The following is a 16,531-nucleotide window of genomic DNA, read 5'->3' as shown; positions in this document are numbered from 1 at the left end:
TGATTGTCCTCTTCTTACTTTACCTGTGAATGTTCTGCAAATATAGGGGAGGGGGGGGGGGGTCATTTTTCATTTGTAACTATAAAAAAATTGACCTTTGGATGTTTTTCATTCTGCATGACATTCCAAAGCTTAAAGTTTGCCAAACTTAAGGCCCCCAGGTTCATAGATGGAATTTCGTTGTCAATAATAATCTTACATTGATAGTATTGTATATATATTACACGAAAACTGTTGATATATATGTTGTACGTAACATGAAATAGTATTGATTTATACTAAGGATGTAATATACACAAACTGTTAAGTCAGTACACGCAAACTGATGATGTAGTACACAGACATAACTTTGACAGGTTGTTGTCACTTGAGGATGAGAGTGTGGGAAAGGATGAAAACCGACAGACTGGTAGTCTACAGAACCTGTATGAGGGGGAGTCAGACAATGTCGAAGGTAAGTTTAGAATTTTTTTTGGGGGGGGGGGGCTTGTTTAGACTTTGCCTGCTGCCCAATTTCCCTTTAATCAAATTGTTTTAATAATATATTTCGAAATAAAATTCAGACAGGCTATATGCTGCATATACCTAACTAGCAATATAATGATCACATATATACAGTGACAAATAGAATACATATCACATACCCCCCATATTTATATACTTCTTAGTCTATATAAGTCACATATTTTTCTGTGTTGGGGGTGACAGGGCAGGACTCCCAAATTATGTTGATTCATTTCATAGATCAGCTATGACTACAGTATATGGGACATCTTAAATTTTCCAACTTTTTAACTATATATCTATCTTGATGTGACCAAACTGTAATATACCCAAAACATTTCTCACAACAAACAGTAAGAAATATAACACGGTTTCAACTCAGTTTGACTNTTAAGAGAAATCAACATAAAATCAGGTGATAATAAAAGAATTGAATTGCATAGATTATATAGCAGGAAAAATGGTGCATCAAAAAAACATGATAATAACCGAAAAGTGACATTAACAGACGTGATATTAGGTGAAATGTACTGTACTTTATAACCCAATAATGTGTTCATGTGCATGTGAAACACAATAAATTCACCGAGTGTTGAAGATATGCTGTGTGTATATTAAGCATATTACTCCTATAATAAGCACAGGAGGGCAACACATTAAAAGTACAGGAGTGGGCTTATTGAAGGACTATGAAATAGGGCTACCTAACTGCAGTATAAATGGATGGGCTTATTACCTGAGGCATGGGCTTGATTGACATTCATGATAATACAATAAATTTCTAACAGAAAATCTAGAATTTTAATAAATCTTATTGTTATTTAAATATCATTACCTGCTATAAGGTTAATTAGAAGTTAATTTAAAGTACCTCATTCAGTTTACTACCGCATATATACAAACCGATTATTAATAATGATTTTGACCTGATTGCCTCGGCCAAGAAAATAAATGTTTATCTCGGGTAAAATGCCTGAGAAAAATAGGGTAGGTCGGTAGGAATAAAATGTTATTTTACCAGGTAATGTTATTTTTTTATTTTTCATTAATTAATGTTAGGCTTTGTTTAAAATTTTACAATGTATTTCCATACATTACAAGTTTTGTAATGGCTTACCATTCACTTAATAATGATGTTAGGATGCTGATTCTTAGCATAGAGGTTCTTTAGGGGTCTAGCATTAATGCTGTGGATTGAAAATGGAAGATAATTTTAATTTTTTGGGGAATTTTGGACATGTTTTGGACTTAACTATCCTGGCCAAAATCTTCAGGTTAAAGTTTGGGTTAAAGTTTTGTAATGGCTTAGCATTCGCTTAATAATGATGTTAGGATGCTGATTCTTAGCATAGAGGTTCTTTAGGGGTCTAGCATTAATGCTGTGGATTGAAAATGGAAGATAATTTTATTTTTTGGGGAAATTTTGACATGTTTTGGACTTAACTATACTGGCCCAAATCTTCAGGTTAAAGTTTGGGTTTNTTCTTTAGGGGTCTAGAATTAATACTGTGGATTGAAAATGGAAAATATTTTATTTTTTGGGGAGTTTTTGACTTGTTTTGGACTTAACTATCCTGGCCAAAATCTTCAGGTTAAAGTTTGGGTTTAAGTTTTGTAATGGCTTAGCATTTGCTTAATAATGATGTTAGGATGCTGATTTTATGTACAGAGATTCTTTAGGGGTCTAGAATTAATGCTGTGGATTGAAAATGGAAAATATTTTATTTTTTGGTGAGTTTTTGACATGTTTTGGACTTAACTATCCTGGCCAAAACCTTCAGGTTAAAGTTTTGTTTTAAGTTTTGTAATGGCTTAGCATTCGCTTAATAATGATGTTAGGATGTTGATTCTTTGCATAGAGGTTCTTTAGGGGTCTAGAATTAATGCTGTGGATTGAAAATGGAAAATATTTTATTTTTTTGGGAAGTTTTTGACAATGTTTTGGACTTAACTATCCTGGCCAAAATCTTCAGGTTAAAGTTTGGGTTAAAGTTTTGTAATGGCTTAGCATTCGCTTAATAATGATGTTAGGATGCTGATTCTAAGCATAGAGGTTCTTTAGGGGTCTAGAATTAATGCTGTGGATTGAAAATGGAAAATATTTTATTTTTTGGGGAATATTTGACATGTTTTGGACTTAACTATCTTGGCCAACATCTGCAGGTTAAAGTTTGGGTAAAAGTTTTGTAATGGCTCACCGTTCACTTTATAATATTGTTATGATGGTGATATTATGGACAGAGGTTGTTTAGGGGTCTAGCATAAATGTTGTTGAGTGAAAGTGGATAAATATTTTTTGTTTTTTTATTTTTGACATGTTTTGGACTTAACTATCTTGGCCAACTTCTGCAGGTTAAAGTTTGGGGGGGCCGGTAGGGGACATGTATTGATTCATCAATTCCCACAGAATGCTTGTTATTTTGGCCCTATCACAAGTGAAGATTCTATTGCCTATATCTCTTTTTCAGAGAAGCGATTAGAGGGTAAGACAGACCCACAAGACGATGATGGCGAGTCTTTCATGGAGTTTGGCGACTTCGTAGATGATTCACAAGAGGAGTTCGATTTTAGTGGGAAAATTTTATCATTACAACAGAAGCACCCTATGTCAAAACTGGATAAAAGTAAGTTGTCTTCTTGTTTTCTATTAATATGTCTGAGAAATATTGAAGTACTGGAAAAACTGTAAGAATAGCAGGTGTATACTGTATTCAAACCAAAATTTTCTGAACAATACATTCATATATTATGGGCTGGTTTTTAACAATCTCATTCAGGTATATGCAACCAATAAAAAAAAGAAAAAAAAAACCTGCATGAATCCAAGTAGCAAATTCATATATAGTTTGCAAATATATAAAAAAAAAATATCAAATTTAAGATACGTTTAAAGTAAATGCACAATATCATGTCAATTGAATTTGTTATTAATTAAAGCTTGAAGGCAATTCATCATACAGTCGTCGAGATATGCTCCGCAAACTATTATTTCAATACTCAAGTTCAAGGTGTAATTGAGGTCACAGTGACCTTGATGTTGGGATGCCACCCCACCCCCACCCTTGATTATGTACCTATACACAAAATTTGAGCTGTTAAGGATTTTAATTTGGGCCGTGCCGCTAAAAATGGAACAAAATTCAGGATATCTGCATTTATTTACTCTTCTATTTGTGTAATATTTATTTTCAATTCAGGATATTGCTTGTCGCTGGCTTCGTATGGCCTGTGTAGATTTTTCTCAGTTGACGGGGTTAAAACTTGTGCTAGTTGAAGGGCTGAGGCCAAGAGGTAGCACCAAAACCTTAAATGCTTGTCCTTAACGGCTCAAAGGATTTTTGACCAAATTTGTTCTAGAGCATCTTTGGACTAAGGGGCCTCAAGTTTGTATAAACGAAGGGTGTGCCCCCCCCCCGGTGGCAGAGGGGCGGAGCCCAATAGGGGAATTAATTAGAGGATTTTTTTCTCCTACTCTACAAGTGAAGGGATTAAAACCAAATGCAGTCTGAAGCATGTTTAGGGACAGAAGAATCAATTTTGTATAAACTGAGGCATGTTGGCCCCCTCCATTTTGGGAGATGGCTCATTAGGGAAACATTAAAGATCCTTCTCCTTTTGTTCCAATGAAGGGATTTTAACCAAACTTGTTCTAGAGTATCTTTGGGGAAAGTTTTTAACGAAGTATGTGACCCCCCCTCCCCCCCCAGAGGTCCATACCAATCCCTAGTGGCTACCTTCTTTGGACATAACATGGAAAAATAATTTTCTTGGTGTCTTAATCACCAAAACAGAATAGTAGTTCTTCTTGTACTCCTTTGATAAACGATTATGGTACTGGCAGCAGGTTTTAAATTCAAAATAAAATACCAGGTGAGCTATTATTATTTATTACTGGAAATATTGCTTTAATTTTATTATTGTATTAGCAGTAAATTTGACATTTATAACTATCAAACCAATGGAATGAACTGGTCCATCAGTAATATTGACACAATTACCATTGTCTGTCACACATATTTATAGGCCTTGACCTCTCCGAGTGCCTCAGTGACCACCAATGTGTCATTAGTGGTGGTCAGTGCCATTGGATGCCACATACCATGGGTCTGAGTCAGAAGTGGACGCTGAAACTGACCGTCTGGTTTCAGGAGAAGGACTCTGTCATTATTATTGTCGGCCACAAACAGATACCCATACCTGTCGCAACACACACCGTATGGCTGCAGTGTCTGGTTGTCACGAGTACCATACGTCCCCTGCTGGGACAGGTACTCCCCCTGGGGGGAGAATACTTTAATGTTTGGCGCTGCAGTGTCTGTAACTAAGATATTTCCTAGACTGCTGACAGACACGTAGAAGGGGTCAACAAGTGCATTTGTGCCATCCTTGTTGCGGGCGGTGATGGTGTTGAGAAGACGGCCATCTTTTGGGTCGTGTACAGTGAGTTGAAGTCTCTGACAGTCCACCACTATAATATGCCCCTGTCTGTTAGTTGTGATGCCGCGTGGGTTGCGGAAGTGTCCTTTGATTGAGAAGACGTGTTTGCCGGTCGGAGTGAATACCTTGACATCCTCACATTCACGATCTGTCACTGCAATATTTGAGTCCATTAACACAGTTAAATCAAATGGTGTCCCTAACTTCCCCTCACCCTCTCCACAAAACACAAGTTTCCTCTCCCCATTGCTGCTGAACATTTTAATGTTCCGGTTGTCACGGTCGGCTATGATAATGTCATCCTCTTTTGTGATGGCCACCCCTGTTGGCCAAACATCCTTTACATCTTCACTACATTTGGCCGAGAAGGAAAGAGTGGTCTTGGGTGTGTTTCTCACTGTTGGCAGCAGTGTGGATGCAAGACTTGTCGTCATGGAGACAGCTTCATCATTTGCTAGAGGCACATGTCCCAGAGAGAGGCTACCAAACATGGCGGACACTGCCGCCTTGGTCGGACATGTTGGGGCAAAGTTAAGTCGGAGTTTACTGTTAATGCCGTCCAGCTGTAGATGTGTAAGCTGTGTAAGGCGATTTGTGACCAGGTGGTGGAGTGACAGGAGTTCTCCCCCCTGACCATGAGCCAGGAGGCGCTCAAGGTACTGGGCATTATCACCTAGAGAGTGTTGCGCCCGTTCCATACCGAATGTTTTCTCCTCCAACACACGTATCTCTTTGGCACACTCAGATGCAACATGATCCATAGTCTGGTTCTTGTGATCATCGATCATGGTGTGCAGGGTGTTTGCCTGGTTTTCCAAGTCAGAGAAGAGTTTGAGCCTTGCCTCCTCTACAGATGAATTGAGAGTGGTGAGAAATGTACGGTACTTTGTGATAGATGGAATTTGTTTGGTCAGTCCTCCCAGCATCGACTGCATCGCCAGTCTATACCGTGGCACAGCCATCTCTACTGAGCATGTGCTATGACCCTGATGACCTGACGATATACACTGACCACACACAGCTTCCTCACACTTATCACAAAAAAGTGTCACACGCTCCTGTGCATGGTGCTTGCAAAGCGGTGATTGGTGACCGCGGATGTCATGGTCATACATTCCTAATTTGATCTGTTTGTATGGTGCCACCTGGTGACTGCGTGTGACCTTGGTACGGCGATGAGCATCACTACAGCTGTCACAGATATGGTCCTGACAGTCAAGACAAAGTGCTGTCGCGGCACACGATTTGCCAGCGAAAGCACAGTAATCACACTGGGGTGTGGGACCATGTTTGTACATGTAAAGCTCCACCAGATGCTGGAGGAAATTGTTGACTGGGAAGTTTTGTGGTTCTATACGTGATGCACATATTGGACAAAGAAACATTTGTCCTGATTCAGAGTCTTTCACTTCTGTAGTAGTTCCCTCAACAGCATCTAGGGTCTGTGAAACACTTGACTTGTCCTTGGAAGGAATGTTCTGTGTGATTGTGGGTTTGGTTCCTGGATGGGTTGTCCTTATAGAACTGTCCTGGGGATGGGATTTCTGTGTGGAAGTGTCCTTGGAACCACAAGTCTGGGTTTGGAGGTCCTGGTCAGTGTTGTCTGGTTGTGAGGACCTGAGTCCCTCAACACACTCCTCACACAGGCTGTGGAGGCAGGGAAGCAGGAGGGGGCATGTGAACTGGTTAGAACAGCCAGGACATTTCAGGAAATCTGTCTCCAAAAGCTCTGCTAATGTTTGTTTTCCTGCCCCGCTAACTCCAGGAGTACTGTCCGTCTCCATTGTCACCTTGAAATACACAAATTAAAATCAGTCTGGAGTGCATTGTGAAATTTACACAAAAGCATTGTCATTTTATACTCAAATAAATCTACCTGGTACTTTTATGAAAATTGGAAAAGTATACTTCTGGACAATACTTAGCAAGTGTCATGTAAAAAATATAGAAAAAAACAACATAAAAAATATAACTGTCGTCTCAATTCACCCTTTGCATCTTTATACATGATATCAAATTTTCATCAATACACAAAGAAATAAGTATTATTTTGCAGTCTACTTAAATTACTGGCCTCTGCTTTGTGATATAGTGCAAATTGAACTTGATAATTGATAATTAATATGTAAGTAAATATGAAAATAGTATATCGACATATCTACATTTTTTCAAACTCACTGGAGGTTTATTATATGTGCACAGTGTCAAAATGAAAGATGAATTCATTGACAAGGGGAGTAACTCTAAGATAGACACCTTTTTATATCGAGTTATCTTCTATTTATAAGCTAGACTACTCCCAAACAGAAAAAAACAAACTTAAACACAAAGAAACCCCTCTAAAGTGGAAATTCTGATTAAACAATTCTATAGTATTCCTTTATCTACTGAGTACACCCATTGTGATAAAGGGAAGTAATCCAGTATTCTCCTTGTTTCTCACTGCATGAAATATTCACTGGAAACTAAATACCAGTAGAACACAGGAATTGCTAACATATGGTCTTTTATCTCATACCTGTTGAACCTTGTTATAGTAATACAAGCAATTTTCAGAGCATGAAATACAACGTTCTGTATTGCACATGTGCAAAACGGAATGTTATATTTACCTACTAGCCGGAACTTCTTTTTTGGGGAATCCTCTTGTCATGGCGAACTGAAAAGTTCCCGGTATTTGCAAAAAATATCAAAGTTTATAAAATCTTTGTATCGATCTCTACCAAATACGGAAGGTATGTGATAAAAGCAAGACCACACACTTGTGTTTTCCTAACGAATCAGAAAGCACTCATTTATTGCGCGGACATATATATTAACTCGTGCTTTCCGCGCACGGGTGAATATATTCGTCTGCTTAGTACACTTGTGCTTTCTGATTCGTTAGAAAAACACAAGTGTGTGGTCTTGCATATATATATACTGGTTTGACTCCATTAAAAACTCATGTATTTATTGATTAATCATTTGAAAAAGGAATCTCTCCTTTATGATTAATATTTGTTTTCATAAATGGGAAGTTAGGAGAAATGAGTGGTACACATGACAGTTGCTGCAATTTTACCTTTCCATTTACTTCAAGTTTATATTACATGAACATGATATTTTTACCAGAATTTATACAAAGTAAGTAAGCATTTTAAGATCAAAGTAATATTACATAACCTAGCCTAAGATTGCTGAGCGGATTCTCCGAGACTCACCTGTTGGAGATGGGGTGGTATCCGTATCAACTGCAAGCCTGAACTGTCATAGAGAGTGTGTGTATGTTACCTACGACGACACAACACTGTCAGTGCCACCGGTACCATTGTAATCCATTGGCCATTATAGTCTGTTCTAGAAAAGCTGTGTAAAAGATTAGTCCTGGCTATATAAAATGAAGGAGTATAACTTTTTTCAACTTTGCAAGTATTTCAATATATTCTTAAAGTGTGCAAGTTAGGCAAAACATTTTGATTCATTAACTGTCTATTTGACTAGATATGGATATGAAGAGATAAAGTAATTTAACAACTATATTATAAATACTTGTAACTAATTCTCTTCCAATCAATATTTCAATATCAAAAAATGTATTTGGAACTCTCATATTCTAATAACTTTTGTAAGCCTAAACATTTGCCTTCCTCCCAAACATTTTGGCTCTCCCCAAAAACTTTGTCCACCCAATAACAATTGTCCATACAGTAATTTTTCTTTCACCAACACCTTGATGCAACAGCATGAAAACCTGACACAAATTAAAATATCATCCGTTAACCCAAAACATTTTGATTTATCAGATCGCAAGTACAGTATGTATCAGCAGTCTAATGGGGGCTGCAGTGGCTGAGAGGTTAATTAAGGCATCTATCCATCTATAATCACTAGCCCTCCACCAATGAGTCATGGTTTCAAAGCGTATGTGGGGCAGTCACCAGCTACTGACTGCAGGTTGAGGGTTTTACTCCGTGTAATCCAGTTTCCTCCACCACCTACACCTCTTTAAATGACCATATCTGTTAATATTAGACATAAAAACACGAACAAAACAAGCTAGTCAAGTATCCTAATTTGGCAATGTATCAAGGCTGTTTAATTCACCCTGTAAAGACGAATGTTCTTCTTGAAAAAGACAAGTCATACAAGTCTTTGTTAAAAGATAAACCCCATGTTAACCAAATCTGTAGATAAAAGAAATTTGTTCCCGATTAATGAAATAGACATTAATGAAACAGACTATAATCAGGGTCTATGTCTAGCACTGCAAGTGGTCTTGTTGTAATGTATTGAGTATTTAGTTGATTGGTTTTTACCCCAGTCCCATTCTATAAAGCACTGTCAGCTTACAACAAATGAAATGTTGAATTATTATAAGATTTACGAAAAAATAACTTTTATTAGAACAAGAAAGAATGAAATGTTTAACAAAAGGTTTAAGCTATTCAGTCATAATAGAGATGTTTAAAAAATTTCTAATTTTCATTCATATTTTTAAAGATTAAATTTGATTCAACACTCGTGTTAAGTTAACAAGACTTTATGTAGTACCCCGGGGTAGATTATTGATCAGTCCATTGATCGTGTATAGAAAGAGGTCCTTTCACCACTCTTCAGTAATGGCTGAGCTTAACGGAGACCATTGCATGACGTACTTGACTGGTGTTGAGAATGACAAAACGTCTACCATTTTTATCTATCCTTTATTTAGAGAAAGGACAATACACAGCTTCTGGTATGTGTCGTTTAAATGGAGCTTTGCCCCAGGAAAGCTGTTTCATAAATATCTAAATGACAGGTATACAATTCTCAAGTCTTCTGTTCGCTTTTGGTAATCGGGTTTGAAATTGGTTTCGAGTCCATAGGTATAGTTTGACATTTACCAGGTAATGAGTAAACTGTTCACTGTTCTCGATGTATAAAGGACTATTTAAAATATTTTCATTCATCTTGTATATCAGTAAATGCTTTCAATTAAATTGTCAGCATACATGTAAATGATCGTTTAAAATACATGTACATGTCAGCATACATGTAAATGATCGATCATATATCTTTTTAATAAGTTTTTTGTTTACTGGTTATACATACATGTATTTGCCAACCTTTAACATTTTCATCGGTGAGAAACTACATGAAAAATTACTAAAACTAAAAAAAATATTTTTAAAACATCACTGTTTGACACTGTTAAGCAGTTCTATATTATGAAATGTATGTATTTAAGACAAAAAGCAAAATAGATTGAATTTCATAGATTTCTAAAGTTATAAATTAGGACGAAAAATAGGGAATCCTTCTCAAAGATTGACAGCCTTAAATTGGCAAGCATGAACTAATCCTGCAGTGTTTTCTCCAGGTTTGAAACAAATAGGGGGTATATAGTGATTATTGTTATTATTTCTTTATTTCCTCCAAATTGAAGAGTTACAAAAATATACAGTGTAGTCAAAATACAAATCAAATATTATTAATTAATACTTAAATGCACATAATACATCAGTTAACTATAGAGATGCAGAGAGAAGTTAATGAATCTTGAATTAGTTTAGTAAATACAGAAAGAATGGTCTAGTTAACAGCAAATCATACAAAATAATTAGAATGCCTGGGAATCTTGATGCTCCCAAGGGTTGGGGAAAGCCCTACCAACATATAGGCAGAATAGGTGATATAGGCAGAATATATATGGGGGGGGGGGGGGGAGCATGTACACAATCGTCCCTTCTGGAGAAAACACTGACCCTGTATCTTAAACCAGGATATTAGATCTATTCAAATGAGCTATACCTCATAGTTACTACTGGGCTTAATGCCCCAGGTAAAAGAAATTAACACAGGCCTCGCTTGGTCTCTTTTATGTACAATGTATTGTGGTGAAGATTGAGAGGTGTTAAATAACGCTTACAATTATATCCAGTATATCTTGTATTTACACGCTGATAACAAAGCTCAGGAAACTGTGATATTATTCATTATATAATATATTGAGAAGAGGATTAAAATCTCGTTATATTACAGTTAACGGCGCCATGAAAATGTTAAACATAAACCAGCTCGTTAGTGCCATGTTTGCAAATAAGGAGATGCATGCACATGAAAAATCTATATTGATTTCTGTCATTACAGAGGGCGCAAATAAAACTGCATTTGTTGATCTCCTTTGGCAACACCTGAGTTCATTTCTGTCAAAATGACATTAATGCAGCTTCTGATTTTGGTTTCAGAAGTTCTGAAACAATCAGGAAGAAAAAAAAACAATTTGATATTTACACTCAATTATTAGAGTCACCTGATAGCACCACAGAGCTTCTGGGGAGGGCCGTAGCTGTCTAGACAATTAGTCCACAGTTTTCATCACATTCTCTACAACTTTATGCAAGGATTGAAATGTTTCTGAATACCATACAGCAAAGCAAAATTTTATAGGAAAAATGTATGCCAAAAACTTGTTGGGAGCGCTTATTGAGGTCAAACAAAGTATACCGGTATGTCATCCTCGTTACTCCAGGGGTTAGTGGAAGGCATGAAGATAGCTGTTTGATTGGGCTCCGGGGAAAAAATCCTGACCAATCACCAGGCTGATACCTGAACTCTGAAGATTACAAAGGAGTGCCTTCCAACTTCAAAGCCTCTCAATTTTTACTGTTACGTGTCCCACGAGATTCTTTTGATGAACATCAAAGGATCGAAATAGTCTCATCTACAAGGTGGTGTACACTGTACGTTCAATTTTGCTATGACATATTCCAGGGGTGCAGAGAGCGAAAGTGAGCGTTACCCCTGGAGTGTCGAGGATGAGAATATGTCGTTTCATTGGATCCAAAATGAAGAGACAAAATATTATTGTTTTTGGTATTTACGTATTTCTGTGATTTTCTTTTACAGGTAAGCAGGACCTGTTGTGTGATGATATTGAACAGGAGGATACGGAGAAGGATGACATGACGATTCTCAACGAGATTTTAAATGCACCATCAACAGGGGGTGATGACTTCACACGGGAATGGCAGGCGGTTTTTGGCAATGTGCCACTGTCGTCAGGGACGACGTACACACCCGTAGAAAGTGACCAACCAGCTCAGCCCGCCGAGTTCATGCCATCAAATCTGCTTGACCTGAGCAAGCACATAGCCAATCAGTCTAGTAAGTTAATTGCCTTACAAGGGAATCATGTGCTCTGATTGGTCGAGCTTATCAATCTAGTAAGTTTTCTATGTCTCACAGGAGAATCATGTGCTCTGATTGAATGATAGGTTATTAATGTCTCACAAGAGATTGAATGATAGGTTATTAATGTCTCACAAGAGAATCATGAGATCTGATTGGACGACAGGAATTAAATCATAAATTTACTTCAGAGGATTTAAGTGAGAAACGTGCTAATGATTGAGCTAGATAAAATTGCAGCTTGACATTGTTGTTTTCAAATTGAATATTTTGTTAATAAATTAAAAATACTTATACAAATCCACTGGCCCAATGTGTGGGACTAATAAAATTTATGTCAGAGTTAGTGAAATTTTCAATATTTACTATGAAATAGTAGGTTGGGCTGGTAGAAGTTTTTAAACAAACAGTAATGTTCATTTATGACAAGAGATGACCATGACAGCATATACTGGGATATCAGCAAATTTAATCCAGTGTTTACATCATTAGTGATGATGGTGTCATGGTCATCTCTTCTCATTAGTGATTCTTTAATTCTATGGCCGGACAAGTGAATTCTATTTAAAGAATCCATCAACTGGGAGATGCTGAACTTTATTGAAAACTACGGCTGACTGGACGTTGGATCTCTACCCCCCTGTAGTGATGTTCATTTGTTAGATTCATGTCGTCAGTGTGTAGCTAAGGAGTCTTAAAAGTGCTGCTTTTAAACAGATCAAAAATTTGATTGATTCCAAAATCTTTCAACACTGTCTATTAATTTACCTCAATTTTCTGATTAAAAGCTGCCTGCAGGCTAATGATATTAAGGTAAAGAGTACCACTGCATCAGTAATTATCACAAAGAAGAGTTCTGCTAAGTTGTTTTTTTAGCTCACCTGGCCTATGCCAATTACTCCGTCGTCTGTCCGTCAACTTTTTCTTTTGAATGAACTAGGGTCATGATATTTGACCAGTAGGTACCTGTGATGGAGTGCTTTAAAGTTTCCCTATTAGAATGACACCTTGACCTAGTTTCAAGGTCACAGGGGTCAAATATGTTAAAAACTTAAAACAACAATATCCTAAAAACTATTTGGACTAGATAGATACTTGAGAATATTATGTAGACAAGCAGTGCAGATCTTTTTCTTAATTACAGTAATGAGGTCAAAGGTCAACTTAAAGTGCTAGTCGGGGGTCAAAGGTCAACATGGGTTAAAAGCTTTAAAATTCATATCTTAAGAACCATTTTAGAGATATTCAAATGTCTTGTGTTATAGTTACCAAATTTGGTCTGAAGTTACCTATATGTCAATTTCATGTAACAAAAGAAACAGGTGAGCAATACAGGCCCTTTGGGCCTCTTGTTTACTGAAGTATTCTCCATTCTTTATGGAAGAGAAAACAACAACAAAAAATATTTTCCTGGCTTAAATCAACTTCCCATGTCAAATTATTCATAGGCGTTACAGACCATAAATAGGATACTCATTTTGATGCTGTTCATTTGTAAATATTTACATTTGCTCGGTTGTTGTGAAACAATATATAGCTACAACAACATTTGCTACCATGACATCATCAATCTCTTTTGTGACATCATCAATTTTATTGTTGTCAGCATGTACACTTAATTTGCTGTTCAAAGAACTGTTTGAAATAACTAAATAAAGCATACCTACATACATGTACTCTATCAAAATATAAATATAAATACTGACAAACTTACATAAACACCTATGGTTTTATAAAGTTTGTCATCAATATAAATAGCAACATGTGTTAAAACATTAATTGCTTAACTCATTCACCACTGAATTCAAAGACATATAACTCTTCCAATTCAATGGTTGGAATAGTTGATAATACAAATTTCAGGGGTGAATGAGTTAGATCTTGAAGGTAACATTGGTATAATGTAGGCTTTGCATTGCAAAAGCTCTAAGTTTTGCCCCTGCAGTTTTTCTGTTTTCTATTTATTTTATTTTAAATATTCTAATTTCATACAGGAGTAATTCAGTAAAATGTACACATCATGTGATTTTTATTTCAAACTCCCTTTGAAAAGGCAACAACTGGTTCATCGTTGTCAGTATAATGTGACCGAGAGAATGCTGTGTTGGGTGCCTTCGGCACGGTATTTCAGTGAAATAGCACTATAAAGTCAGCATCAGATCCGCGCTATCACAAGGAGGCAAGCACACCAACATACCCTGCCCCCTGCATACAATACACACACGTAAGCACGCATACACTACACACATGGAGGCACGTCCTTAAATGACCTTAGCTGTTAATAGGACATTAAACAAACATAAACCAAACCAAACCTTTGAAAAGGACGTAAACAAGTATTGTACAGTCGTGTCAATTGTACTTATATAGTTTAACTTGTAGGCCCCTTCACCATAACATGAAATGGTACTCCTCTGAAGAAGTACCTGGTAGTGATCATAAGGTAGTCTGAGGTATCTCCCTTAGCTTGGATTCACTTTAGAAATGCAGATCAACCGTGGAGACGTACAATGTGGCTACTACTTCAAAGTAAATGAAAGATTATCCTGTAATAAAGCAAGATTGGCCTGTGTACTTTCAATCTTTGTTATAGAAAATACACTACACGTATCTGTGGAAAAGTGAATTAAATCTTCAGAATTCTCTTTTTTTTGTGTGATAAACTGGAACAAGCAACACAAAGATGTGTTCTCAGATATTCTTGTCAAATTCTCTTTATATTTAAGAGAAAATATTATGGTTATTTATCCAAAATCAAAGAGTTTCTGAAATATTCGTAATAATAGACCAAACAAATATTATTTGATGTATAACGTAACAAAAGTGTAAAAATAATGTTTTGAAGTACAGTCAAACTTCAATGTCTCGAAATTTATGGGACTGTCAGGAAAACGTTGAAACATCAAGACTTCAACTCATGAATGTTGAACTTCAAATATATTTGAGATCCTACATTTATACTGCATATTAGAGAATATGATTGTTACGTGACGAAACACATGCAAGGCATGAATTTTGATTTGAAATATATCATTTTTGGATTAATGTAATTAGAAAAACATGTTTACATGTATTTATACACTGTAGTTTGCATGTTTAGGTATAAAAATGACAACAGGACTTTTTAATGTTCTCGTACAACGATTGTTGTACTTTGATTAATTAATTGTAATTTTCTATTTTTTCCCAACAATCACACCACGATTATAATTTGAAACAGCAAGGAATTTGACTCAAAAAAGTTTGAATAATAAATGGAATATATCAGTAGTGTTATATAAGGGGAAAACTGGACTTTGTTGTAAGTTTGACACATCAAGCAATTCTAATTATCTTTGAAGTTCGGTTTGCAGGAGTTTGACTGTAAAAAAATTAGTTGGATTAAATTTCATCCTTAAAGTTTACTGTGTGGTTTCTGTTGTAGATGTACCAACTAACACAGGGACACAAAACCCAAAGCAAAACATGGCTTCGGGACAGGAACTACAGCAATCAAAACCTAAAGGAGCTGGTAAGAAGGTAAGATCAACCAAACCACAGGGGAACTAGTAAAAAGGTAAAGGGTTAGGACGCACAGTAATCAAAACCATTACATTCACGTATCCAAGTTGAAACAGTGTTAATTACTGTCAGCAGAAAAATTCCCTAGTCACCAACACTCCCCTTTGAAATGTTTTTAAAGAGTTTCAAATTAAAGCTCCTCATAATCGAAATTCATCCACATCAAATAAGTCAAATGTATCTTGTAGATTATCCAAATAGATAACTGCTAGTGAGATTAATTGCTGACTGGAAGTCCTGAACAGTAAACCTAGAGAACAGATCTTCTGTGTAAAAGTTTGAATTATGGCCTCTTTTTAAAGTGTTTAAATTAGAGGCTGTGAAGTGAGTGTGTAGACTAACCTTGGAATAAGTGTATTTTGGAAAAGAAATTGAAAAGAAAATAAAAGAGTGGATACGTATCTGATCAAACTTCAGGTGGCACAGAAATATTCCACAAGAACCTAACGCACCTGGACAAGAACTTTAGGCAACGCTAAAAATGCACAGTTTCGGAGTAGATAGGTATTTCATTACAACAGTATATGGTAGATGGCTATTTCATGGCGATATATAGGTATTTTACGGCTACAGTATATGGTAGATGATTATTTTATGGGGGTAGATAGGTATTTTATGGCTGTACCACAATATCAAGAAAATATAAACAACACTTTCTTTCCAAATACATTTTAAATACAGTATATAAGAACCCAAGCCACGTTCATTATTCTCACTATTACACTTTTCATTTGTACTGTAATACAGGTTTTGTTTATTATCTTTTTGGGGGAAAGTATGCAAAGTAAGCATACCAGTAAGTACTCCAAGTACACTTATAAGTATACTCCAAGTACACTTATAAGTATACTCCAAGTACACTTATAAGTATACTCCA

General features: G+C 36.3%; 2 protein-coding genes across 4 annotated transcripts in view; one reads left to right on the top strand and one right to left on the bottom strand.

Moving 5' to 3' along the window:
- LOC110442425 (islet cell autoantigen 1-like) overlaps window positions 1-16,531 on the top strand; it is a 33,945-nt gene that overhangs the window by 15,556 nt on the left and 1,858 nt on the right. For all 3 annotated transcript variants that reach the window (XM_021486023.1, XM_021486024.1, XM_021486021.1), the window contains 4 exons: window positions 357-454; window positions 2,973-3,128; window positions 11,812-12,069; window positions 15,518-15,612. In XM_021486023.1, the coding sequence (XP_021341698.1) occupies window positions 357-454; window positions 2,973-3,128; window positions 11,812-12,069; window positions 15,518-15,612 (607 nt within the window). The remainder of the gene's footprint in view (window positions 1-356; window positions 455-2,972; window positions 3,129-11,811; window positions 12,070-15,517; window positions 15,613-16,531) is intronic.
- LOC110442424 (E3 ubiquitin-protein ligase TRIM71-like) lies at window positions 4,382-8,248 on the bottom strand. Its single transcript, XM_021486020.1, has 2 exons — window positions 8,145-8,248; window positions 4,382-6,731 (listed from the first exon to the last, which is right to left on the bottom strand). Exon 2 carries the CDS (start codon window positions 6,723-6,725, stop codon window positions 4,512-4,514), a length of 2,214 nt encoding a protein of 737 aa, XP_021341695.1. The 5' UTR covers window positions 6,726-6,731; window positions 8,145-8,248; the 3' UTR covers window positions 4,382-4,511.

The sequence above is a fragment of the Mizuhopecten yessoensis genome, unplaced genomic scaffold (assembly GCF_002113885.1).
Source record: "Mizuhopecten yessoensis strain PY_sf001 unplaced genomic scaffold, ASM211388v2 scaffold716263, whole genome shotgun sequence".
Taxonomy (NCBI): domain Eukaryota; kingdom Metazoa; phylum Mollusca; class Bivalvia; order Pectinida; family Pectinidae; genus Mizuhopecten; species Mizuhopecten yessoensis.
This window is presented reverse-complemented; position numbering and strand designations above follow the sequence as displayed.